This window comes from Euleptes europaea, chromosome 13, assembly GCF_029931775.1.
Source record: "Euleptes europaea isolate rEulEur1 chromosome 13, rEulEur1.hap1, whole genome shotgun sequence".
NCBI lineage: Eukaryota > Metazoa > Chordata > Lepidosauria > Squamata > Sphaerodactylidae > Euleptes > Euleptes europaea.
Window position 1 is genome coordinate 35,431,055 of NC_079324.1, and position 25,745 is coordinate 35,456,799.

At 45.7% G+C, this 25,745-nt stretch overlaps 1 protein-coding gene across 2 annotated transcripts in view; it reads left to right on the forward strand.

Moving 5' to 3' along the window:
* The window catches only part of ARHGEF6 (Rac/Cdc42 guanine nucleotide exchange factor 6), a 59,824-nt gene that overhangs the window by 26,037 nt on the left and 8,042 nt on the right, over nucleotides 1-25,745 (forward strand). For both annotated transcript variants that reach the window (XM_056859931.1, XM_056859930.1), the window contains 10 exons: nucleotides 8,746-8,840; nucleotides 9,939-10,034; nucleotides 10,761-10,883; nucleotides 11,496-11,634; nucleotides 11,919-11,978; nucleotides 14,505-14,651; nucleotides 15,616-15,702; nucleotides 18,702-18,780; nucleotides 19,564-19,703; nucleotides 22,804-22,929. In XM_056859931.1, coding sequence (XP_056715909.1) covers nucleotides 8,746-8,840; nucleotides 9,939-10,034; nucleotides 10,761-10,883; nucleotides 11,496-11,634; nucleotides 11,919-11,978; nucleotides 14,505-14,651; nucleotides 15,616-15,702; nucleotides 18,702-18,780; nucleotides 19,564-19,703; nucleotides 22,804-22,929 — 1,092 coding nt within the window. The remainder of the gene's footprint in view (nucleotides 1-8,745; nucleotides 8,841-9,938; nucleotides 10,035-10,760; nucleotides 10,884-11,495; nucleotides 11,635-11,918; nucleotides 11,979-14,504; nucleotides 14,652-15,615; nucleotides 15,703-18,701; nucleotides 18,781-19,563; nucleotides 19,704-22,803; nucleotides 22,930-25,745) is intronic.

The window sequence follows — 25,745 nt, forward strand, 5'->3', positions numbered from 1 at the left end:
AGCTAATCCAAATGTACGAGCTGGTACATTAAGCAAATAAACATTTATGGTTTGTGAGTTCCAGACAGAGAAGGGAGTAGAATTAGTAGGTATGATAGTGAGACCTTGTATAGAGGCAGTCTGCTGTACATCCGCAAGAATCTGGGCATGTCCTTCCCTTTAAAATTCTAGACTTACCAACAAAATTCTGCCAAGCGTCCAGGAGGTAACCTCAAGCCTGTTTGGCAGCCCCAGCCATCAGGTACACACGCCACTTAATTAAGATGTTTAAGATGTTAATTAAGAGGTTCTTTTGCCCTCCCTCCTTCTTCTTTTTTCTTTCAATCTGTTTGACCTAACCATCATGACAACTTGGTGCCTTGTGGCTGAGTTGATGTATATGACACGACACTAATGTGGCAGGAAAATGCTCCAGCAGAGGGTAAAGTGAGCCTCGAGAAACAAGCAGTGGAACACGTTGGCATTTAACAGAAATAGACTCTGTTGTGAGTTTCTTGGCTCGGTCAACAGCCTGCTTTGGTAGAAATGGAGGAAAGCAGTAAACGCTGGATCTAAGTCAAGTGTCTCCTAGACTTAAAATGTTGGTGCGTGGATGCAGCCTTTGGATGCCAGCACGCAGCTGGACATTTTTAGAGATGGGGTAAAGAACTTTGCATGTAGACTGCTGAAATTCCTTAGCAGCGATGTTCCCTGGGATCTCTGCAGCTGGGAACTTGTCTTGGTCGATGAGGATGGATGACTCAGCTTTTCCTCCTTCTGAAGAAATGCTCAAGCTGGATGGGGAGCGAGAGGCATGAAAGGACTTTATGTCTCTCCTCACCAGTAACTGGGGCCTTGCGTGGTGTAGTGGTTAAGAACGGTGGTTTGAAGCTGTGGACTGGGGAGAACTGGGTTTGATTCTCCACTCCTCCACATGAGTGGCGGAGGTTGATCTAGTGAACTGGATTTGTTTCCCCACTCCTGCACACGAAGCCAGCTGGGTGACCTTGGGCAAGTCACAGCTCTGTTAGAGCTCTCTCAGCCCCACCTACCTCACAGGGTGTCTGTTGCGGGGAGGGGAAGAGAAGGTGATTGTAAGCCGGTTTGAGTCTCCCTTAAGTGGTAGAGAAAGTCAGCATATAAAAACCATCTCTTCTTGTTAGAAAGATCGTGCTTTGAGAAATTTGGGTCTGGTCCCTTCCATCGGAGTGCCAGTTGCTCAGAGCCAAGGGTTGGTTAGGCCTAGTTCCCCAGGGAATGGAGAAGGAGCAAGTACTAGAGTGGTGTTGTGGTTAGAATTTCAGACTACGATCTGGGAGATGTGGGTTCAAATTCCCATTCTGCCAGGGAAGCTTGCTGGGTGACCGTGAGCCAGTCATGCTCTGTTAACCTAACCTACTTCGAAGGGCTGTTGTGAGAATAAAATGCAGAAAGGGGGAATGTTGGAAGCCACTTTGGGTCCCCATTGGGGGGAAAAGTGGGATATAAATGAAGTAAGTAAATACCTATATCAGAAGGGCTACAGGCAGATAAATATTATTGAGGCTCTGAGTGATAGTCTCACTGTCTAGTGATTAACTGATCAGACAGCAGGAACACAGGAGATCTTGGAGCTACCTAGCAAACAGTGGCACAGGATTGCTGTCCTGATTCTCAGGATCAAGAGTATTCTGAGCTGTGATATTAGTCTCAGCTTGAACTGCATATGGTTCCTTCTTATGGCCAGCCCCGGTAGCTCAGACAGTAGGGTATAGATGCCTGACCTATAGAAAGAAGAAGAGTTCTGGGTCCTACCTTGGCTCTTCTGGGTCCTAACCTGGGTCCTACCCTGGCTCTCCTGGGTCCTAACCTGGGTCCTACCCTGGCTCTCCTGGGTCCTACCCTGCATCTCTGGCCAGAAAGGTCTTTCAGGCATGAAGACTTCTACGATACCATTTCCACAGTACCCACCTAAGCTTGATTTGTATTGCATCTCAAGCAACTCAGTTCCTCCACTTCAAAGGATTTGTGTAGGTCTGGATGCAGAATTGACTAATGTGTGTAATTCTGCAAGCAGCTCAGTGCATGCCCTTTTTTCATTAAGTTTCTCTTTTGACCTTTCCAGGGACTCAGTTTGATGAAAGGCCATTTAACAAGCAATAAAGCCAAGCATACAAAATGAAAAGTTACATTAAAGTCACCTGCTTTATTCTGGCTGTCCAAGCAGGGAAGTTTTGATCCAAGTCTAGACTTTGATTGGTTCTTGTAGGTTATCCAGGCTGTGTAACCGTGGTCTTGGTATTTTCTTTCCTGACGTTTCGCCAGCAGCTGTGGCAGGCATCTTCAGAGGAGTAACACTGAAGGACAGTGTCTCTCAGTGTCAAGTGTGTAGGAAGAGTAATATATAGTCAGAAAGGGGTTGGGTTTGAGCTGAGTACTGTCCTGCAAAAGTAATGTGCTAATCATTGTCCTGTAAGTATCAAGATAATGTGCTAATGAGGGTGTGGTATGTTAATATGGAACCTGTGAGAGATCCCCTCTCTCTGAGTTTACTTCTCCAAATCAAATGTTCAGACTTTGATAAAGAAACAAAGGATTTATTGAAGACATCAGGAGATGAGACAGGCACAGGTAGCAAGTTGCAAGTGAGGGGCTAATCGGGTTTACAGAATATATTGACTCCAGGGCACTGGGGCACTGGGGTTCACACTTATTGTTATGGGAAGTTACAAGCTTGGCATAATACAAAACATCAGACGAGTCCCAGGAAGTCTGGTGAAGCTATCACACTTCCAAGGCCGCATCGGCCTGAGGGAGTACTGACAGGAAGAACAGCGGGGGGGGGGATACTCGGGGCAATCAGGCCTGGCGCCTGAGACCAGAAGGTGTGAACTGCTTTTACGAGTTCACTGATAGCAGGTGATGGGAAGCAGAGACACATAAACAGAGACCCTCACATTCTGCCCCCCTTAAGGCCCCCCCCCCGGGGTCCTCGAGAGGGCGAGGTTTATCGGGATAAGCGAGGTGGAATTCTCGGACCAAGCGAGGGGCCGCCATGTGGGGTGCAGCCACCCACTCGTCGTGAGCGGACCCAAGGTTTTTCCAACGAACAAAGTAAAACAGTTTTCCCTTCTTCCATTTGGAATCTAAGACCTTGGATATTTCCAGATGGGTATCCCCTCCTACCACAGTAGGAATCTCATGGTCGGGAGGGGGGTGGAACTGGGGAGCGGCCACATAAGGTTTGAGGAGACTAATATGAAATACGGGATGGACTCCCTTGAGGGTCTTTGGGAGTTTCAGTTCCACGGTAACCTCATTGATCACTCTGGTAATGGGGAAAGGTCCCACATAACGGTCGCTCAGTTTTTTGCAGGGACGAAGAGAGCGGAGGTTTTTGGTGGACAGATACACTTGCTCCCCCACCTTTAGCTCCCATCCCGGAGACCGGTGTCTGTCCGCCTGTTCCTTGTACCTGCTTTTTGCCTTCTCAAGATTTTTGAGCAGCCATGGCCAGGTAGATTTAACTGCCTGAACCCACTCCTGAAGATCAGGGGTGGTTTGGAGCTCTGGCGTAACGGGGGCGGAACCGAAAGGACCGAATTCCGTCCCGTATATTACTTGGAAGGGACTAAAGCCGGTAGAGGAATGAGGCGCATTGTTGTACGCATATTCGGCGAATGGCAGCAGGTCGACCCAGTCATCCTGGTGGAAATTTACATAGCAACGCAAATAACATTCTACCACCGCGTTTACTCGTTCCGTTTGACCATCCGTCTGGGGGTGATAGGCGGAAGACAGACCCTGTTCCTCCACCCCCATGAGCTTTAGGAAGGCTCGCCAGAATTTGGCCACAAACTGGACCCCCCGGTCGGAGAGGACCTTCCTCGGGACCGAGTGTAGCCTGAGGACATGTGTAACAAATAGTTTAGCCAAACCCTGGGCTGAAGGAAGACCTGCACATGGAACGAAATGGACCTGTTTGGAAAAAAGGTCCGTGATTACCCAGAGAACCGTTTTTCCCCGACTAGGAGGTAGGTCGGTGATAAAATCCATGGCTATGACTTCCCAGGGGCGGGAGGGGTTCTCCAGCGGTTTGAGAAGCCCTGGGGGTTTTCCCATCCGTTTCTTAGCTGTGGCGCAAGTGGGACAGCTGCGTACATATAGCTCCACATCGGCTCTCATACCGGGCCACCAGAACTGCCTCCGTACCAGGTGAAGTGTTTTTATGAACCCAAAATGACCTGCCATCCTGGCACCATGTACAAGTCCCAATACCTCTTTGCGAAGGGAGGACGGGACATACAGTTTTCCCCCTTGCACCCACCAAGTGTTGGTTCGTTCCAGGCCAGTAGGGAGGAGGTGATGCTCCTCCTCCTGTAAGGAAGCGTCCCGGAGCCGCTGTTGGAAGGCTTCCGGGATACCTTTGAGCGTAGGGGGGGTCTCCGGTCGATGGGCTTGGGACCGGGTAGTGACTGCTAAGCTGGGGACCTCCCCACGCTGCTCGGGAGTGAACAGGGAGTCGACCGGGCGATCGAAATCGTTGCGATACTGGGGGAGTCGTGACAAAGCGTCGGCTAGGGCATTTTCCTTGCCCGGGACATGTTTGAGAGTGAACCGGAATTTGGCGAAAAATTGGGCCCACCGAATTTGTTTGGCGTTGAGCTTTCTAGCTCCCTTGAGAGCCTCGAGATTCTTGTGATCGGTGCACACTTCAAACGGCAGTTCGGCACCTTCTAAGAAGTGTCTCCATATGGTGAGGGCATGTTTGACAGCCGCCGCCTCCTTCTCCCAAATAGCCCAGTTGATTTCGGACTGGGAAAACTTTTTGGAGAAGTAGGCGCATGGTTTCAACCGCCCCCCCTCATCCCTCTGCAATAGGGCTCCGCCCATGGCCACATCCGAGGCATCCACCTGCACCACGAAAGGCTTGGTGCAATCCGGGTGAGCCAAAACGGGTTCGGATGAAAAAAGCAGCTTTAAACGTTCAAAAGCCTGCTGGCACTGGGGGGACCATTGCAAACGGGCTGAGGGAAGCGCGGCGCTGGCCCCCTTATCCTTGGTACGCAACAGGGCAGTGAGAGGAAGCGCAACTTGGGCAAAGTTGGGAATGAAGTTTCGGTAAAAGTTAGCGAATCCCAAAAACTGCTGAAGCTGGCGGCGGGTAGTGGGGGGTTCCCAATCTAGCACCGCCTGGACCTTTGCGGGGTCCATTTCTAACCCTTGGTGGGAAATCACGTACCCAAGAAAAGTAATGGAAGGTTGGTGGAACTCACATTTGGATACCTTAGCATACAGTTTGTGCTCCCGCAGCCGCTGGAGCACTTCTCGCACTAGGCGCACATGTTCTTTCATGGTTTCAGAGTAAATTAGGATGTCATCGAGAAATACCACCACCCCCCGAAACAGCAAATCATGTAAAACCTCATTAATTAATTGCATAAACACACTGGGAGCCCCCGAAAGTCCGAATGGCATGACTAGGTATTCAAACATTCCAAAACAGCTGGAAAAGGCCGTTTTGGGTTCGTCTCCTTCTTTAATGCGAATGCGGTGGTATGCTTCCACCAAGTCCAGTTTGGTGAAGATGCGGCCCTCCTTCAATTGTGCTAGAAGGTCGGGAATAAGAGGAAGAGGGTAAGCGTTAGACTGGGTGACCGCGTTTAGCCTACGAAAGTCAATACACAGTCTTAGATCTCCCGTTTTTTTCTTCACAAAGAAGGCTGGTGCCGAATAAGGAGCTTTGGAAGGGCGTATGAAACCCCTCGCCAAGTTGGCATCCAGATAGTCCCGTAACACCGCCTTCTCACTAGGGCTCATGGGATAGACCTTCCCTTTAGACAGCTTGCCTTCCCCCACAATTTCGATGGCACAGTCCGTCTCTCTGTGGGGAGGTAGTTCGTCACATTCTCTAACATCAAAGACATCTGCACCTGCATGGCTTGGCGATCCTCCAGCCACTGCCTGCGTTCCTCTTCCATCAGGGCCTCCTTGCGCGCCGGGTCCCCCTCAAGTCCCGTGCTAGGAAAGGCCAAACGGCGATCCTTCGCCGCGGTTCGGGAGAGAGACCAACCCTTGGGGGAGTCCAGCCAATTGTTAAAAAGTCCTCGGGGACGTCCGTCCCGGCCTTGGTCGGGGATGGGATCCCTAGGCTTCTTTGGCTTGGCACCCTCCTCCTTGGGGTCCGGTTTCTCCGGTACCACCGGTCCGTCCGGTGCGTCAGGGGTAGTAGGGGTATTTTCCTCGTCGCCTGACATTCTGTCCCAAAAGGTACAGCAGCAGTTCGAGAGGCAAGGACTTGCAACTTAATGTGAGAGATCCCCTCTCTCTGAGTTTACTTCTCCAAATCAAATGTTCAGACTTTGATAAAGAAACAAAGGATTTATTGAAGACATCAGGAGATGAGACAGGCACAGGTAGCAAGTTGCAAGTGAGGGGCTAATCGGGTTTACAGAATATATTGACTCCAGGGCACTGGGGCACTGGGGTTCACACTTATTGTTATGGGAAGTTACAAGCTTGGCATAATACAAAACATCAGACGAGTCCCAGGAAGTCTGGTGAAGCTATCACACTTCCAAGGCCGCATCGGCCTGAGGGAGTACTGACAGGAAGAACAGCGGGGGGGGATACTCGGGGCAATCAGGCCTGGCGCCTGAGACCAGAAGGTGTGAACTGCTTTTACGAGTTCACTGATAGCAGGTGATGGGAAGCAGAGACACATAAACAGAGACCCTCACAGAACCATTGTATCCTGAAGTGATCTGTTAATGTGTGTAATCCAAGGCTAATCTGCATGGCTATTGTTGACTGTTGCCTTTGTTAGTCTGGAGGTTTTCAGAACAGGAAGCCAAGCCTTATTCATTCTTAAACTCTCCTCTTTTCTGTTAAAGTTGTGCTGATGTTTATGAATTTCAATGGCTTCTCTGTGCAATCTGACAAAATAGTTGGTAGATTGTCCAGTCTTTCAGTGTCTTGAAATAAGACCCTGTGTCCTGTTTGTGTCAGTCCTTGTTCAGCCACAGCTGATTTCTCAGACTGGCCAAGTCTGCAGTATCTTTCATGTTCTTTTATCCTTGTTTGTATGCTGCGTTTTGTTGTCCCGATGTAAACTTGTCCACAGCTGCAAGGTATACGATATACTCCTGCAGAGGTGACGGGGTCTCTTTTGTCTTTTGCTGATCGTAGCATTTGTTGTATTTTCTTGGTGGGTTTAAACACTGTTTGTAGGTTATGTTTTTTCAAAAGTTTCTCCATCCTATCAGTGACTCCTTTCATAAATGGCATGAATACCTTTCCTATGGGAGACTGTTTTTCCTGAGTTTTCTGATTTTTGTTTGGTTTAATGGCCCTTCTGATTTCATTGTTGGAATAGCCGTTTGCTAGCAGTGCGTGATTTAGATGATTAGTTTCTTCCTTGAGAAACTGTGGTTCACAGATCCATCTTGCCCGGTCCATTAATGTTTTGATTATTCCTCTTTTCTGTCGGGGGTGGTGGTTGGAGTTTTTGTGTAAGTAGCGATCTGTGTGAGTTGGTTTCCGGTAGACCTTGTGACCTAACTGAAAGTTACACTTTGACTTTGTTGTAGGGAAAGGGAGTTCTACACATGAGGGTCCTCCACTGAGAATCTCTCTCTTTCTGCTTGCCCTGGGTGTTTAAAACTGGCACAGGGATTTCCTGAAGAGCAAAATTCCTTCCTATCCCCAAATTTGAGGGCATCTCAAATTGAGTTTTCCATGCATGAATATATAGTTCCCTAGGTCCATAAATGTGTGCGTGTGCGAACTGCACACAGATGCTAAAATTGGGGATAGTACTGAAGTGGGGGTCTCACTTGGAATGAAACTGCAACAATCTTTCCCCTCAAAATGCAAGTAGAAATATTACTGTTAAAGTTGATGCCTGGTTTTGTGCCGGTTGCGTATAAAAGGTACGGTAAACGTGGCAAAAACAGTAGAGTCAAGAATGCCTGCCGTGGAAATGGGTGAAAGGGAAACAAAAAAATGCATGTTTGTACCACCTAGTTAAAAGTCCCCATAATCCCCAAAGTTCTGGCATGCTTCTGAAGCTGTGTGCCTTGGTGAGAATTCAAAAGAGAAGAAACAAAAGCGAAGGGTTGATACTGTTAACTCATAAAGAAACCACCAAAGGCTCAAGACAATGCTGTTTGTTGCTTCTTGTTTTAGTTTTCTCATGTATTAAACAGTGAATTGTGTTGAGTCTCTTGACATGCTGTATACACATATAGTAAATAAATAATGGGGTTGTCATTATCCTCAACTTCATTATTAGCTCTTTGTTTCATGTGAATATCTAGGGCCATAACCTTGGGGAGGCGATTGGCTCCCCTGGGGGTATTCTAGGTCCCTTCCCAGAGTTTTCAGCTTTATTAAAAGGAAGTCTCCTGCCCTTTTATTTGTCTTGGCATAAGGAACTGTACGGAGATGGTATTCTGCTCACTTGAGCTGTCTCATCCTTTGTTCATTTGCTTACCCCTTTCAGTGTTCTAGCCAGTGTATTCAGAGACTGTGGGATGATGAGCAAGCAGCAGGCTCTTATTCCCCCCCTTTAAAATGTATCTTATTATTATTTAATACAATACAATGACTTTAAGCATATGAGATTTTTTTTAGTAATCCAGTGGTTCTGGTTCATTTTGCACCTGCCTCCTCTTGGTTTTCTTTAAAGTTTCCATATAGCAGCATTGCCAGCTGTGGGTCTGGGCAAGTTCTCAGTTAAGGGTAAGGCATGTTTAGATCCATTTATTCACCACACTCTCACTTTAGGTACTTCAGAATATTCTGGAAACAGAGCGGGACTATGCCAGGGAACTGCAGGCTCTCCTGGGAACATACCTGAGGCCCCTCCAGTCATACGACAAGTAAGGCCTACTTGTTTCAGGTTGATAAGCCTCCGTTAGCATCTGTCAATGTTGTTGCGACTTGGGTGTGGTTCCCACATGAGTTGGTGGGATGAACTGCTCCATTTCAGTCTGCAGGTGGAAGATAATGAATTTTGGCATGCCGTTGTATACATTAAAGACTCCCTTCAAATCAAAAATCAGCAAAGAAAAGGGGTAGATTCCTTTCCCCCATCTGTGCTAATTTAATATTTGCATTGTGGGGGGGGGGGTTAAATGCAAACGAACGCACAACACCTGCTATCTGATGATAAATGTTCAGTTTCTATCATGTGTTCAGCTGTACATACATTGAGTGTAACATGAGAATTACTCAACTGGCATGTAAACAAAAATCAAGTGTACACAGCACACAGACTGTATGTGCGTTCACTATAACTTGTGAACAGGGCTACCAAAGTATGCTTGTGAATGAAGTTTGAAACGTCCTTGGGCTGACTTGCAATGTATCATCCTCTGTTACCTTGCGCTTGGCACAGGTTTGCATTGACATCAGAATAGACAAGATTTGATTTGCTCTAGCAGATCATGATTTCAGACCATGCTTTTTTGTTCCCAGTTTGGAATCCTGATTTGCAGGCCAAGTACCATAGATTGCCAGTACCAAACCATGGCTTGCTACAGAATGAGTGTGTGGAGGGGGGCAGAGGGATCTTGCAAGAGAATCCAGGGCCGTTTTGGAACCATGCCATTTTCAGGGTTTGCAAAGCACGATGGGGAAATGAACAACAAGGCATTTTGGGATGGGTTGTGGCTCAGTGGTGGAGCAAGTGGTTTGCATGTAGAAGGTTGCAAGTTTAGTCCCTGATACCTCCACTTAAAGGTTGTCTGGTAGCCGATGTTGGAAAACAATGTTGGACCAATAGTCTGAATTGGGATAAAGTAGCTGTGCATGTTAATTAATAATCAGAACACAAAGGATTATAACTGAGGCACTCACCGTCTAATGACAGTTGCTTGAAACGAGGGGTGTTTTCATTCAGCTGTTGTCGGTACTAGTTATGTGCCATTTGCATTGCTCATTGGAAAGATGGCTTTTTGTTGTTGGAATTCTTCCAGGCTGAGCGCCGTAGATATTGCATCTTTACTGGGAAATGTAGATGACATCTGCTCCTTTCAGCAAACACTCCACCAGGCATTGGAAGAATGTGCTAAGTAAGTACTGGCAAGAAAAGGAGGGCCGCACCAGAGCCCCCTTCTGTGACACAGTGGTAGAGCATCTGCTTGGCATGCAGAAGGTCCCAGGTTCAGTCCCCGGCATCTCCAGTTAAAGGGACTAGGCAAGTAGGTTATGTGAAAAACCTCTGCCTGAGACCTTGGAGAGCTGCTGCCGGTCTGAGTAGACAATTTTAAGTTTTGATAAAATTAAAGGACACACACTCAGATGCTCCAGTACTTGACAATCCAGGAGACTCCAGTCCTTTCTCACTTACGTAACTACCTTAACAGGGGAGGGGCTGTGGCTCAGTGGTAGGTCCAGTCCCCGGCATCTCCAGTTAAAGGGACTAGGCAGGTAGGTGATGTGAAAGACCCCTGCCTGAGACCCTGGAGAGCTGCTGCCGATCTGAGTAGACAATACTGACTTGGATGGACCAAGGGTCTGATTCAGTATAAGGCAGCTTCATGTGTTCATGTGTTCAAACAGGCAAGATATCATCCAAGTAATCTCAGTAATTCTTACAATAGTCCTGCAAGGGTGACCAATATTATTGTCTCCTTTTGGCAGATGTGTTGTGGGGAGAGGGAGCTGTGATCTTTGCTTGCCTATGGCTCCTCCTCCTGGCTGATTTGAACTTCTCAGCTCTCAGTTCATTCTCTCAAGTGTGGCACAGTATGTCGTGTGAACATGTGCTCTGAATGCATTCTCTGTATAATTTGCAGACTTCCAGAGAATCAGCAAAAAGTGGGAAGCTGCTTCCTAAACCTGATGCCCCAGTTCAGATCTCTGTACCTCACCTATTGTGCTAACCATCCTTCTGCTGTCAACGTTTTGACCCAACACAGGTAAAAAAATAATACCAATGATAATAATAATCGAGTCTCTCAAGAAAGCATTGCCCTGACCTGGATAGCCCCAGGCTAGATCTCAGAAGCTGAGCAGGGTTGGTCCTGGCTAGTATTTGGATGGGGAGACCTCCAAGGAACACTAGGGTTGTAACGCAGAGGCAGGTAATGGCAAACCACCTGGGAACGGTTCTTGCCTTGAAAACCCCACTAGGGGACACCATAAGTCAGCTGAGACTTGACGGCAAAAAAAAAAAAGAGAGAGAGAGAGAGAGAAAGCATTGGAACATAAAAAGAATCAGATTGGCTCAGAGCAGTAGTTGCCTCTGGGTCCATGTGTTGTGTACTTGAGCCAGCATGGTGTGGTGGTTAAGAGCAGTGGACTCTAATCTGCTGAACCGGGTTTGATTCCCCACTCCTACACATGAAGCCAGCTGAGTGACCTTGGGCTAGTTACAGTTCTGTCCAAACTCTCTCAGCCCCACCCTACCTCACAAGGTGTCTGTTGTGGGGAGGGGAAGGGAAGGAGATTGTAAGCCAGTTTGATTCTCCTTAAAAGGTAGAGACAGTCGGCATATAAAAACCAACTCTTCTTCTTCTTGTGTCTTCTAGTGATGAACTGGAGAAGTTCATGGAGATTCAAGGGGCAGCCTGTCAAGGGATCCTGACCTTAACAACAAGCCTCAGCAAACCATTTACACGGCTAGATAAATATATCTCCCTTCTCCTGGAACTGGCACGGCACATGGAGGTAAACTTGGAGGCATGTTTTTCAGCTCTGGGGATGGTCTCAACAGTCCACGTTTTTGTTTTTCCCTTGTGCAAATTGAATCCATGAGGGTTTTTTTTGCACCATTTTCGGTTTCCTCATAGTGAATGGAATGGCTTGATGCAAGAGCATGGGGGGGGGAGAGCATATTGGTACTTCCCTAGTTGTTTGTGACTAGCGGCACATAGGGGTGGGTGGGCTTTTCTGTCTCTCTCAGTCTTTCTCACCCTGAAAAACTAACTCCAACGCTTCCCCCCTTTTTCTAGGAAGTGCATCCAGACCACGAAGAAGTCTTCAAAGCCGTCACATCCTTCAAGTCTCTTGTGGTAGGTCCCAAAACAGGGTCCACAAATCATAGCTGATAGAGCACCACTGATGAAATTTTAGATGAACACATGAAGCTGCCTTCTCCTGAATCAGACTCTTGGTCCATCAAAGTCAGACTCTTGGTCCACCCCTTTCTGACTATATATTATATATCTTCCTACACACTTGACACTGAGAGACACTGTCCTTCAGTGTTACTCCTCTGAAGATGCCTGCCACAGCTGCTGGTGAAACGTCAGGAAAGAAAATACCAAGACCACGGTCACACAGCCCGGATAACCTACAAGAACCAATGAACTCTGACCGTGAAAGCCTTCGACAATATCCTCTTAAGACTATTTGTTTCTCTGTTTCAAATTGAATTATGGCCATCCCTTCCTATCGCTTGGTATACTTGGTTTATTTCTATTAATTAAAATATTTCCTCACCACCTTTCCTTTGGACTTAAGGCAGCTCTAGCCCTTCCCATCACCACCACCGCTGTAGTTTTGAAGGTAGTTTGGAATTGGCCCAAAGTTACACTTCAGGAAACTTGGGGGAGGGGCACTTTTTTTTTTAGTTTGCTCCTAATTGTCCTAGAAAGGATAAGTAAGGTCAAAATGGAGAATCTGTGCTAAAAACAAATGACGCTACATTGCCCACAAGGGGGACTCTTTCCCTTGGTTTTACATGCAGTTCTGGGAACACTTTGGGGTGTTTTTTATTGTATTTTTTATTTTATTTTTTTGCTCTTCTGTTTCTTTCATTGAAACAAAGCAGGATACCCCCTTCCTTCCTCTTTTGCAGAGAAGAGGCAAAAGTTAGGGTGGGGGTGGAGAAGAACTTGAAGCTGGATAGCAAGAAGGAGATGAGATTTCATTGAAAACAGGAAAGGAACATGGTGTCGAAAACGTAGAAGCATCAAAGTGTTGGCAGAGAATAAAAGAAGAGAACTCACAAGCCACCTCAGCTGGCTGAAAACATTTTCTTAAACCATTTTTCTTGGGAAATTATTTCCTCAGTGCCAAAACCTCTGACTGTGACATGTCACCTGAAGGCCACACTGCGTGTGACAATGCATAGTTAAATTGTGGAACTCCCAGCCCCAGGATGTAGTGATGGCTGCCAACTTGGAAGGCTTTAAGAAGGGAGTGGACATGTTCATGGAAGATAGGGCTATCCATGACTACGAGTCAAAATGAATACTAGTCATGATGCCTACCTATTCTCTCCAATATCAGAGGATTATGCCTATTATATTAGGTGCCGTGAAAAACAGGCAGGATAATGCCTCTGCAGTCGTCTTGTTTGTGGGCTTCCTAGAGGCACCTGGTTGGCCGCTGGGTGAACAGACTGCTGGACTTGATGGACCTTGGTCTGATCCAGCCGGGCCTTTCTTACGTTCTTATGAGAGTTCCATGACTGGAATTCCAGATGCGTCGTTTGGCTTTAAAAGCCCCCATCAGGGGACCCAAAATGGATTGGCACCATGGTGTTGGGGTGTGTGCGCATGTGTTAATTTTTTTCTCCTTGCACCATTTCCCCCAATTGACCCCCTGAGGTTCTTTTGAACTCAAGTAGGAAAAAAGACAGACATGATATGGGTACCTTTCCTCCCAATTTGGAGCTTAAATCAGCTGAGAATGAGGTCTTTTTCAAATAGTGCTGAGGAGAAGGTTAACCCTTTCCCTAGCCCTGAGCCCTCTAGGAGTGCCCTGCCCCTGCTTCTTAGGGTCTAATATATTCATCTGGAGTTCCACTTACAGAATTCTAAGGCTACATGAAGTTTGACCCTGAATGTCTCCTAGCACTAGTTAGTCAGTGCATTTTCTCTTGTTCTGTTCAGTCTCTCTCCTCTCCTGTTCCATATTCTTCCCTTTAAACAGTCAGAGCCGCTAATTGTCTAGCTGGGTGGCGGGGATAGAGATAATACAAGCTGTATGTTTTCCCCAAGAAAGCAAATGACAGCCGGATTGGGGGACATTAGAGAGCTGAAAAATGATGAAATGTGAAAGGATCACCCCCCCCCCCACACACACACACATAGACATGTCCTTGACCCAAACCATCCCACACCTCAGTAGCTGTTTAGGAATTTAAAATGTGCTTCTCCGTAAGCTGGCCCTTAACTTGTAAGCTACTTGGGGCAGGGATCTTCCTTGTTGGTGTCCATCGGTGACCTTGTGGACCTAAACCACACCCCTGCCTTGACTCTCAAAATACAGATCACAGACCTTCAATAGCAAAGAACTCTTCCATTTTTCTTTCTACCATTTTTATGTTGGAGCGTTTCTACATGTGTTGTTATCAACGTCGATTATTTTTTCTAATTGTACTGTGATGACACATAGTTGTTGGCTTTTCTAATGTTTTAGGGAGTGATATTTGGGAGTGGGCTGTTCTTCCTGTGTCTCTGGTATTGCGAGCAAGATACGTAGAATAATTATTAGTGCATCTTTCTCTCTGCCCTTTTTCATATGTGCATGTGTGTGTGTGTGATAGGAAGCAATTTTTTTTAAACCAAAGGCTTCTTTTCTGTTTCCAGGCCCACTGTCAGGAGCTGAGGAAGAGGAAACAGCTTGAGCTCCAGATCCTCTCAGAATCCATTCAGGGATGGGAAGGCGAAGAGATCAAATCTATGGGCGCCGTCATTTACATGTCACAAGTAATGGTCCAGTATGGAGCGAGTGAGGTAAGGGAGCAGGACTTAATATCACGAGCCATGAGGACTGGAACCTTAGTTCATCACCTTCTCTTCTTTCTTTTCACCTTGTTCAAGGACAAGCAGCGAAAGATGGCTCCAAGTCCACATGTATCATTCTTCCCAATAAGAAGGCATCCAGTGCTGATCTCATGGTTTCTCAAAGCAATACACACAGGCCGAATTACTGAGTGCTGGGTGGATGGATAATGAGCCGGCCAATTCTGAAGGGGAGGGCCAGATCCGCGGCAGCCGGGAGCGGCGCAGCCGCACCACCATCTCAGAGGCTTCCCGGCCACCACGGAGGCAAAAAGAGCATTTCAAAAAGGGGGCCGGAAATGCCCCATTGAACAAAGTGAGGCTACACCACCAAAAAAGGTGGCGCAGCCCCGCCACTGCTCAAGAGGGTGTTCCCGGGGTGAAAGGGCTGTGGAAGCTGCCTAAAGGCAGCTCCACCCTCGGGAATGCCCCCCCACGCCGGCATGGGTTTCCCTTCTGGGCTTTTCCTTCTGGGAAAGCCCTGCCGGCGTGGCTGCATTGGTGGCGGGGGACGGCCGCGCCCGAATGCCGGCATGTTTGCTCTCAAACCAGCATAGGTGCCACCTTATTCTGAAATAAGGTGGCACCTATGCCAGCACAGGGTCACACTGGCTCCAAAGGAGCTTTGCACCCCCCTTCAGGAACGGGCTCTAAATCTGTGAAAAGGTTTGCAGTGCTTGGAAGCTGCACATTCTAGCTTTTCCATAACTATCTACCTCTGTATTGACTATTCTGACAGACCACTAGTCTTCAGGGTCTCGGGCAAAGAAAGGTCTTTCCCAAACCCCATTGTCCTTTAACTGAAGATGCCAAGGATCGAACCCAGGACCTTCCCCATCCATGGTAGACGGTCTGTCACTGGCCATTTTGCAAAATCTGACTGGTCTGAAGTGTGAATTGCCCTCTTCTTTTTCAGGAGCGAGAAGAGAGGTACTTTATGCTGTTCGCAAACGTTCTGCTGATGCTGTCAGCCAGTCCTCGAATGAGTGGCTTCATATATCAGGTGAGTAGAGGCTGTTTGGAATTCCAGGGAATTGGAAACCAAACTCAGAATGGTCTTGCATACAAAGAAATAATCCTTAAGAGGTACCAAAGCGATTTCTGTTTGTTTTATTTATTTATTATTTTTAGGATTTATACCATGTTTCTAGTACAAGACTATTAATTAAAAAACTGGTATAATACAGAAAGTCAATCAATAAATTGACCTTGTAAAAAACTAGTTTTTTTAAAAAAAACACAATGAAATATGAAAATGCAATAAAAGCAATAAAACGATAATGAAAAGAACTGTAGTAAGGATCCCAAAAAACATTTAACCATCAGGAGCCAAAACAATGGAAGTAGTAATGAAGAAGACAAAAGTAATGACTACAGGGGAATTGCACAACTTTCAGGGTGGCGATAAAGAAATTGTTCAAGATTTTCTTTTTTAAAAAACTTTTTATTGCTTTTTTTTAATAAAACAAAAAAAGGAAAAAATAATAATAATACAATCATAATACATAATACAACAATAACAACAATAAACAAAAAATACACAAAAAAAGATATAGAGAGCACTAATTCACTACTGGTACATTATTCTTTTTCTCTTTATAAAACCTTATAGTGCCCTAAACCCAGAAACCCAAAAACCCCACCCCCCACCAGTGTGCCCTTCACCAATGGACTTCCAGCGAAGTGTTGTGACAATATATAAAACTCTGTTATTGTAATCATTAATTAAAAATCACATTGAACTATAATTCGTTAACTATACTTTTAAGATCCGTTTTTGCCAATTTATCCCAATATGCAGCGGTCTTTGACCATGTGTATTTAAATTCAACCATATCTTTACCATGTAAAGAATCAGTAATTTTGGCCATCTGCATATACAACCATAATTTTTCTCTCCACTCTTTAATTGAAGGTTTATTTGTTTGCTTCCATTTTTTAGCAATTGTAATTCTTGCAGCTGCGAAACTATATTGACATATGACTCTGTCACCTTTATCTAAATCTTTTTTTGGAATAACCAATAAACAAAAGGCAGGATCTTTCTTAATTTTTAGTTTAATCAGATTATTAGTTTCATTCAAAACTAATCGCCAAAACCTCCTAATTTTTTTACAAAACCACCAAGCGTGCATGAATGTACCTATATCTTTACCACATTTCCAACAAAGAGCCTTATCTTCTTTTTTTCATTTTGAAATTTATATAAAATGTTTTATAGATGGTACATAACCCCAGTATTAGTAATACTGGGGTTATGTACCATCTATAAAACATTTTATATAAATTTTCTCTTATTTCATTCGTAATAGTGAATTTAAACTCCTTTTTCCACAAATTTTCCCATATCTCCAAATCTATATTATAACCTAAATCTCTCATCCATTTCACCATCACTGGTTTGATCCTTTCCTGTTCTAAATTCGTTTCTATAAGTGCTTTATAAATCCTTCCTATCAATCCTTTATTACCCTTAGATAATATAATCTCAAATTTAGATTTGGTTTGGTTGAAACCCAACCTATTATCCTTAGCAAATACATCCCTTAATTTATAGTACATAAACCAATCTTTAATCTGAAGTTCTTCACGTGATTTCAACACCCATATCCCATCTTTATATTCTATCATTTCTCTATAATTATTACAATCCAAATTTAAATGCGCTCCTCTTCTCATAAATCAGAAGTACCAAGATCAGAGAGACTCTGCCCCTGCAAGTCGGAAGAAATAGAAACAGTTGAACATGCTTTCCTTAAGTGTCCCTTTACCACCAAAAAGACAAAAGTGGGTTCTAGATTAATCAAGCCTGAACTCTCCCAAGAAGCTAAAAATACTGTAGTGGTTAAGAGCTGTGGTTTGGAGCAGTGGACTCTGATCTGGAGAACCAGGATTGATTTCCCACTCCTCCACATGAGTGGTGGAGGCTAATCTGGTGAACTGGATGTGTTTCCCCCACTCCTACATATGAAGCCAGCTGGGTGACCTTGGTCTAGTCACAGTTCTATTAAGAGCTCTCTCAGCCCCACCTATCTCACAGGGTGTCTGTTGTGGGGAGGGGAGGGGAAGGGAAGGTGATTGTAAGCCGGTTTGAAACTCCCTTAAGTGCCAGAGAAAGTCGGCATATAAAACCCAACTCTTCTTCTTCTTCTTCTAAATGGGCTATCATACTTTGGTCACATTTAAAAGGTAAAGGTCCCCTGTGCAAGCACCAGGTCATTCCTGACCCATGGGGTGACGTCACATCCTGACGTTTTCCAGGCAGACTTTGTTTACGGGGTGGTTTGCCAGTGCCTTCCCCAGTCATCTTCCCTTTACCCCCAGCAAGCTGGGTACTCATTTCACCGACCTTGGAAGGATGGAAGGCTGAGTCAACTTTGAGCCGGCTACCTGAAACCAACTTCCATTGGGATCGAACTCAAGTCGTGAGCAGAGCTTTTGACTGCAGTACTGCAGCTTACCACTCTGCGCCACGGGGCTCTTTGGTCACATTATGGGAAGACAAAATGCTAGAAAAAGCTGAAGGCAGCAGTAGAAGAGGAAGACCCAATATGAGATGGATTGATTCTATAAACAAAGCCAGTTTGCAAGACCTGAGCAAGGCTGTTAACGATAGGACGTTTTGGAGGACATTAATTCATAGGGTCGCCATGAGTCTGAAGCAACTTGGTGGCACTTAGCACACAAACAGTAATGAAAAGCAGAAGAACCCAGGCATTTGAAGTCTGAAATCTGAAATGAAAATAGATAAAAGATATAGTGTGGTTCCTTGAATTAAGTAGCAAGTCTACCCATGCAACAGGTGACTGCGGAAGGCAGATGAGTAGATAACCTCTTTCTAGAGCTGTAACCAGCAGGATTGCCTAGGAATGACAAAATCTTTAATCTTTCTACCAGTAAGTTTATTAACTGGTGAATCAGAGATATCAAATCAGTGATTGCAAATATTGCAAAATCTCAATCATGGTTGCTGGAAAAACCTTTTTCTTTTTGTGGGAACAGGGGAAGCTGCCTTTAACAGGAATGGCGTTGACAAAACTTGAAGAGATGGATGGAAATGAACATGCTTTTGAAATTGGAGGTTGGTATTGCTGCCAGTGGCTGTTATGTGCATGTTGTGGGGGATATCTTTATTGGCACAAATGGGCAACTACAGGAGGAATATAGAAGGAAATCCTGACAACGTTAGTTAGAAGTGGCAACAGGCTAATCAACAAAGGGATTTATTAACAACAGTAATACCCATATGTTTATTTACTGAGCATCAACAGTTGCTAAGGGCTGTACATGGAACAAGCTGCCACCCCTGGCCACTGTTATAAAGGATTGGTCAACCAATATATGTTATTGGTGCTTAAATAACATATTGGCACTTGCACAAGAAATGATTCAGCTATGCAAGTGTGTGCTTTTCCAGTTTCCCACATATGTACAGCAATGACTACCCAAGCCACAGTATGCATATTCAAATATTAGTGTCTTTGGGCAGTTAGGAACATAACCACACCCACATGCACTAACACACAATTTGAGGAGGAAGGCCTTGATGCTGTACTTCTGTGTGGCCAGATGTGAAAATGCAGATTTGCCTGCCTTTGATTACACTCCTGTTCAGATCAACATGGAAAATCAGCACCTACCAGATCATTTAAATTTGGCAACGTTTGGGTGGGGGGGCTGACCCTCTACATTTTAAAATGGATGTTTTCCATTTTACATGCTGCATTTAAAAGGTGGGGGAAAGATGATATCTAAAAAGACATTTATTTATGCTAGTTGTGAAAGCATCCTACATTTTTCTTTCTTAGCTGGTTCTTAGTAGGGTTGTTTTGCAATTGTAACACCGTTCATTTCCATCTCACAGGAACTGTGATAGACCGGATCACGGTACACTGTAACAGCAGCCACGATCTGCATGAATGGCTGGACCATTTGCAAAGGCTGACAAGAGGGGCTGCTTCAAGTGGCACCCTGTCCAAGACACACTCCTGGAGTGCTCACTCGGTAAGTCTATTGGATTCATTGTGCTTCATTTCCAGCAGCATAGAACATCCAGCGTGGTGGTGTGGTTAAGAGCGGTGGTATGGAGTGGTGGACTCTCATCTGGAGAACTGGGTTTGATTCCCCACTCTTCCACATGAGCAGCAGACGCTAACCTGGTGAACTGATTTGTTTCCCCACTCCTACATATGAAGCCAGCTGGGTGACCTTGGGCTAGTCACACTCTCTCAGCCCCACCTACCTCACAGGGTGTCTGTTGTGGGGAGGGGAAGGTGACTGTAAGCCGGTTTGATTCTTCCTTAAGTGGTAAGGAAAGTCAGCATATAAAAATCAACTCTTCGTCGTCTTCTTATGTGCAAGATACCAAAAGTCCAAAATGGAACAACAACCTGCATAAGGATATGACGAGAGATTCCCTCTCACATCCCATTAGAGGACTTGCACTAAATACTTTTAAAGGCTTTGCTTGAGCAAAAGTGTTTAGCAGCAGCAGTTCTCCAGGATTTATCTATTAAAGGGTGATTAACGGCCTTCAATTCTGACAGTACAAAAGCGTAAGGGGGTGAGTTCGGTTCTTTGAACTATTAACCAGCAAACCAGACAGAACACCTGTGGAAACATTTTTATTGAGATAAGAAAATATTGTTTTTATTGAGCAAGACAGAAAAAAAAATACAGGCATTAAAATGTTAAAGTCTACAATTACTGTGAAGAGAAATGCTAAAATTCTCAAGGTTTCCTAGCATTATTATAGCAAGTAATAATTTTAAAAGCAAACCAGGTTTCAGTTTGTTGTCTCACTGCTTTTAGGGATTATCAAAAGCCTGTTACCCACCAAGAAATCTCACCTAGTCTTCTCCTGAGACTTCCATCCAGAGAAATCTGATTTGCTTGTCATAGCAATGCACATTTATAGAAAAACATCAGTCTTATCTTTCTCTAAATCTGTCCTATCATAATCATGAGATTATCTAGATACCTGATTGGTTCATAACTAAATATGAGATAATCGACGTAAGTGCAAGTAAGCCAATCAGCATGTTCATATAAATTGCATCTGCTATAGCAAGATAAGAAGGCCAATCTCAACTCTTAACCTCTGTTAAAAAGCAATTCATCTAACTTTTGTGTGACTGTTTTAATTAACTGTCCAAGATGAAAGTGACTCTAAGCAAACAAAGTTCATCGACAATTTAAAAGAGCTCGAACTCTCTGTTAGCTTGCAAAGTCAGCAAAAACAGATTAGTGATATCATCGCTACTGCTACAAGGACATCTGAAGAGCCCTGCTGGAGCAGACCGAAATGTCCATCTCATCTAACATCTTGTTACCACAGTAGCCAACCAGATTCCTCCAGGAAGGCCATCAGTAGAAGGACAGAGGCCAAAGACACTCGCTGTAATCACCTTTCCAGTAACTGGTATTTAGAGGTATATTGCCTTTGGAGATGGAGGTTCTACTTTTCCATTGCTAGTTCACATTGATGGAGCAAGCTTCCATGAATTTCTCTAATTCCTTTTTTTTAAAGCCATCAGTGCTAATGGACATAACTACATCCTGGGGCAGTGAGTTCCACAAGTTAATGTGTGGGGTAACATCAGGGTTTGATGAATAAGTGGACACCCTTCTTATAGTTCTTACCGTCCCATCCCCCCAACTGGAGTTCCTCCAACTGCCTCTCTTGACCTATTTGACTTCCTTCCCTTTCCAGGTGTGCCCCAGACAGGCTGACAAGTTGGAAGAGCAGCCACTGCAGTATTGGGGTGGAAAGGGGCTCAAAGGATACCTGTCTTCCAACATTGCTTATCCCTTCCGCTAAAAGTCTGTGGCTTCTATAGTCTTTCTCTCCCCACCCCCCCAAAAAAATTAGAACTTGGGAGTGAGAATGGCAACCATTGACGTTGATGGGCAGTGTATTCAAGACAGATCTTCTCCTCTTAACAGATAATAACTTTGTGGAGCACACTGCCACAGGATGCAGCAATGACCACCAGCTACCGTATATACTCAGGTATAAGCCGGCCCGAGGCGCCTAATTTCACCCCAAAAATGGGGGAAAATTAGGCACCCACGTATAAGCCGAGGGGAAAATGCACCCCCTCCCCCTCAGGCTTACCTGACCGAGCTCCAGGCGCGCAGGCAAGCGGCGGCGGCCCCCTCCCTGCACGCAGGAGGCCCCGCAGGGTCACCTGGCAAGCGGGAGGACTGGCCTGGGTGAGGTGGGGGGGTGGGGGGGAAGAAACCGCCACCGCCCAGCAGAAGGCGGGGTGGGGTGGGGGGTGAAGAAACCGCCGCCGCCGTGCAGAAGGCGTGATCGGGTGGGGGGGTGGGGGGGAGAAGGCGGGACAGCCCGCCCATCAGCTGGCCGGCGGAAGCGCGCTGGGAGAGGGCCCGGCAGGCGAATTACCGTATTGACCCGAGTATAAGCCAAGGTGAGTTTTTTAAGCCAAAAATCATGGCTAAAAAACTCGGCTTATACTCGAGTATATACGGTAAGTTGGCTTCAAAAGGAGATTAGACAAATTCATGGCTGGTGGCCCATGCTGGCTAAAGAGAACCTCCCTGTTTAGAGATAGTGTACCTCTGAATGCCAGCGACTGAGGGGCAGACAATAATGGCGGGAGACTTTGGCCTCTGTGCTCCTGCTTGTGGGTCTTCCTGGGCATCTGGTAGGAAACAAGGATGCTGGATGAGATGGAACTTTGGTCTGATCCAGCAGTGATCATCTTATATTTTTACTACATCTATGAGGGAAGACTATTGGGAAGCCAGTTGAGAAGGAGGCAGAGCTCACCCTTCTCTGACACTGGGATCCTCCATCTCAACTATATTACCGCTTTCCAGTTGGTACTTAACAAATTATCCTTGATATAACGATTTTCCATTAGGCTTCCATTTCGCTTGGTGCTAGGGGGCCAGCACATTGGCTCACAGAGCCAATTGGCTCACTCTTTGCCCCACATATGGCTCTTTGTCAGTGAATGGCCCACCTTGGTCTCCCAGCCTCATATGGATTCAACCAAAAATGGTGGTGGTGGGGAGTAAGTCTACCAAGGCCAACCACAGCCCTTTCTGGTTTCCTCACTACCTCGTGTTTCCTCAGACCTTCAGCTCTACTGGACAAGTTCGTGGCCCTTTGGAGCCGCCCAAGATCCTGAAACCCTGGACCCTAAGTTGCCTCAGGCCTGCCCCGCCCCTCCGTCCATCGGTGGCCCTCAGCTACAAAGAGGTAATGGTCACAAAGCCTTTGGCATGAATAATCAGAATCTTTTGATTGCTTGTTTTATTCTACAGCAGAATGCAGAGCAGAATACAGAGTAGCTTAATTTACCTAGTTGGTCAGAAGAGGTGGTACAAAGCCAAGACTCACCAGTGAGGCTGGCAGATTTCAAAGGTGAGGGTTTCTAGGCCAGGGTACGCTGCTTTCAGTGGAGGATCAACAAAGGGGTGCTGCTGTTTGTCACCTTCTCCCCACCCCTTCTCGCTGTACCCACTGTTGCCAGGAGCCAGAGCATCTAACGCTCCCTTCTCTCCTGGACCCCTAGGCGTTTTTGAAGGTGGGACAACAAGCCTGGTATGTTGAAGAAGCCATACTGAGCATGTGCAGCTTGCCACGCTGTATTTAAAGGCAACCAGGCGAGGAGCATTAGCTGCTCCAGCTCCTGGATTGGGTCTGGATGGGGAGGAGCGAGGCAGGGCAAGAACTTGACTCCTTGTTGTCACCTGATCCCCACTCACCCAAGAAGGCGCAGTAACACCCTCCAGCCTCTAGGAGTGGCAGCACTGCAGTTCAGCCAAGATCTGACCTGCAGTTTCCTCCACTGGTAAGCTTTGCTGGTGGTGCAGTAGATCCCTGAGCCCCACCACCGCTGTTCCAGGGTTGAGAACCCCAGTACCCTGCAGGTACTTGAGCTTCCAGGGTTGAAAGACATGGATGTCTCCACCCCCCTCCACAAAAAGGCATGTCAGTGGGGTCCTGGGAAATGCCTTCCGTGTGCCTGGTTGCTAGCTTGATCTAGACACGTCCCCCACACTTAGGAAGTCACTCATGTAGACAGTTACGTCCTCACCGGTCCCTGTTATTCATGTAGGCCAATGATCAGTCTTGAAGAGCATAACCCTCTATACATCTGGACAGGAGGGATTGGAAGGGTTCAAATGGCATATCCAGTCATGACACCACTGCCAATCTGACCATTCTGGTTTTTTGGGCCATCAGCCTTAAATGAGATGATCTGTAACCATGCCACGAGTACAGAGAATGGTGCCAAGGCTGGATCGCCCTGGACCCTAAATCCATGAGATGGTTTTAAAAGTTATGAGAGGGGGTTTCCGCACTTTGTATTCCCAGCGATGTATTAAGAGTTTGAAAATGTTATAAAAAACATCGCTTTAAAAGGGTTTTGGGATACCATGGCTTATAAATGGTTGGAAGACGTCTTCACAGCTAAATGGGCCAAACAAAGTGCGAACAGTATTTTTTATAACATTTTCAAACTCTTAATACATCGGTGGGAATACATAGAAAGTGCGAACAGTATTTTTTATAACATTTTTAAACTCTTAATACATCGCTGGGAATACAAGTGCGGTAACCCCCAGAGTTAAGGCGAAACAAACGCATACGGGGTCTTCCTTGCTTTTTCACCCTTTCAAATGCGCTGCTAATCTCTCTTTCCTCTCTCTCTGTCTCTGTCTCAATGAGAAGTACATTTCTAAGAATTAGAATCTTCAGCTTTAACCCTTTGATCTGTATCACTGTGAGGGAAAAGAACTTGCTCTCCCCCACACACCCTTACCAAAGTTGTTATTTTTCAGTATCAAATGTCATTGTTGTTTACTGTTCTAGAAGCCAGAATTAGTGCTGGGATAGTTAATTGCTCTTCCACTTTTGGACATAAATTGCTTTAATCTTGTAGCACAACAATATGCAATTTAAGCCCACAGGAAATGGGGTGGAAGAGGGGGAGGGTGGAGTGACTTGCGTCCTACCGGAAACTTATGTCATAGCCTGTAACTGACTGAGAGTACAAATTCCACCATTATCACTTTTCAATGAATCTTTTCTTTTTAATGACTCATTTTTGACAGATCTAGCTTTAGTTCTAGAACAGATTCACTCTGGATTAGCTGATAGTGTGTTAACCCACACATCTCTTACACTAGAGGCATGCTGGTGTTCATATGTGTGATGCTAATCAGAGAGGCGGGGGAGAACAAACTTATTTTTACCCCCTAAAACATCTTACACATTGCATAACTCTGGAAAAGATTGTTGTCTGTTAATCATAAACAGTTACTGTGCATTGCAAAGTTTAAGGGGTCTGTTTCCAGTACTGAAGCTTCTTCTCCACATCTGTTTATTGTAAAGATTTATACCCTGTCTTTCAATTGCTTAGTCTTCAAGGTGGCTTACAATAGATCAGAGTAGCACAGAGAAAATAGCCCTTGACTCATCTCACACATGAAGCTGCCTTATACTGAATCAGACCCTTGGTCCATCAAAGTCAGCATTGTCTACTCAGACCAGCAGCGGTTCTCCAGGGTCTCAGGTAGAGGTCTTTCACATCACCTTCTTGACTAGACCCTTTAACTGGAGATGCTCTATGACTGAGCTACAGCCCTTTATGAGAGACACTAGGAGCATCTGACAGTAAGCCTTTCATTGCTGTCTTTATGGGGTCTCAGTGAGTCCAGGGGAAATATGCGGTCCGGGAAGGGAGCTGCCAAGCACCACTGGCTGTAAAGGCCTCCCATGTTTAACTGTCTCAGTCCCAGGTATGGTTGGGTAGCACAAGAAACAGCCACCTTGCTGAAGCATAGCAGGTTTGGGTCTGGCAAGGGCCTGGATGGGAGACTTCCTAGGATCCCTGTGTGCATTACCTTAAATTCCATGACGGGAGAACAGTAGAATATGAAAGTAACTGATTATAATAATGGTTAGCACTTCCCACCCTGCCCAGATGGAATTTGGGGCAGCTAAGAGAGATGATGGGCAGAACCTGATGTTAAGCCTTTCCCTAACTCTTCAGGATTCCTGCCATC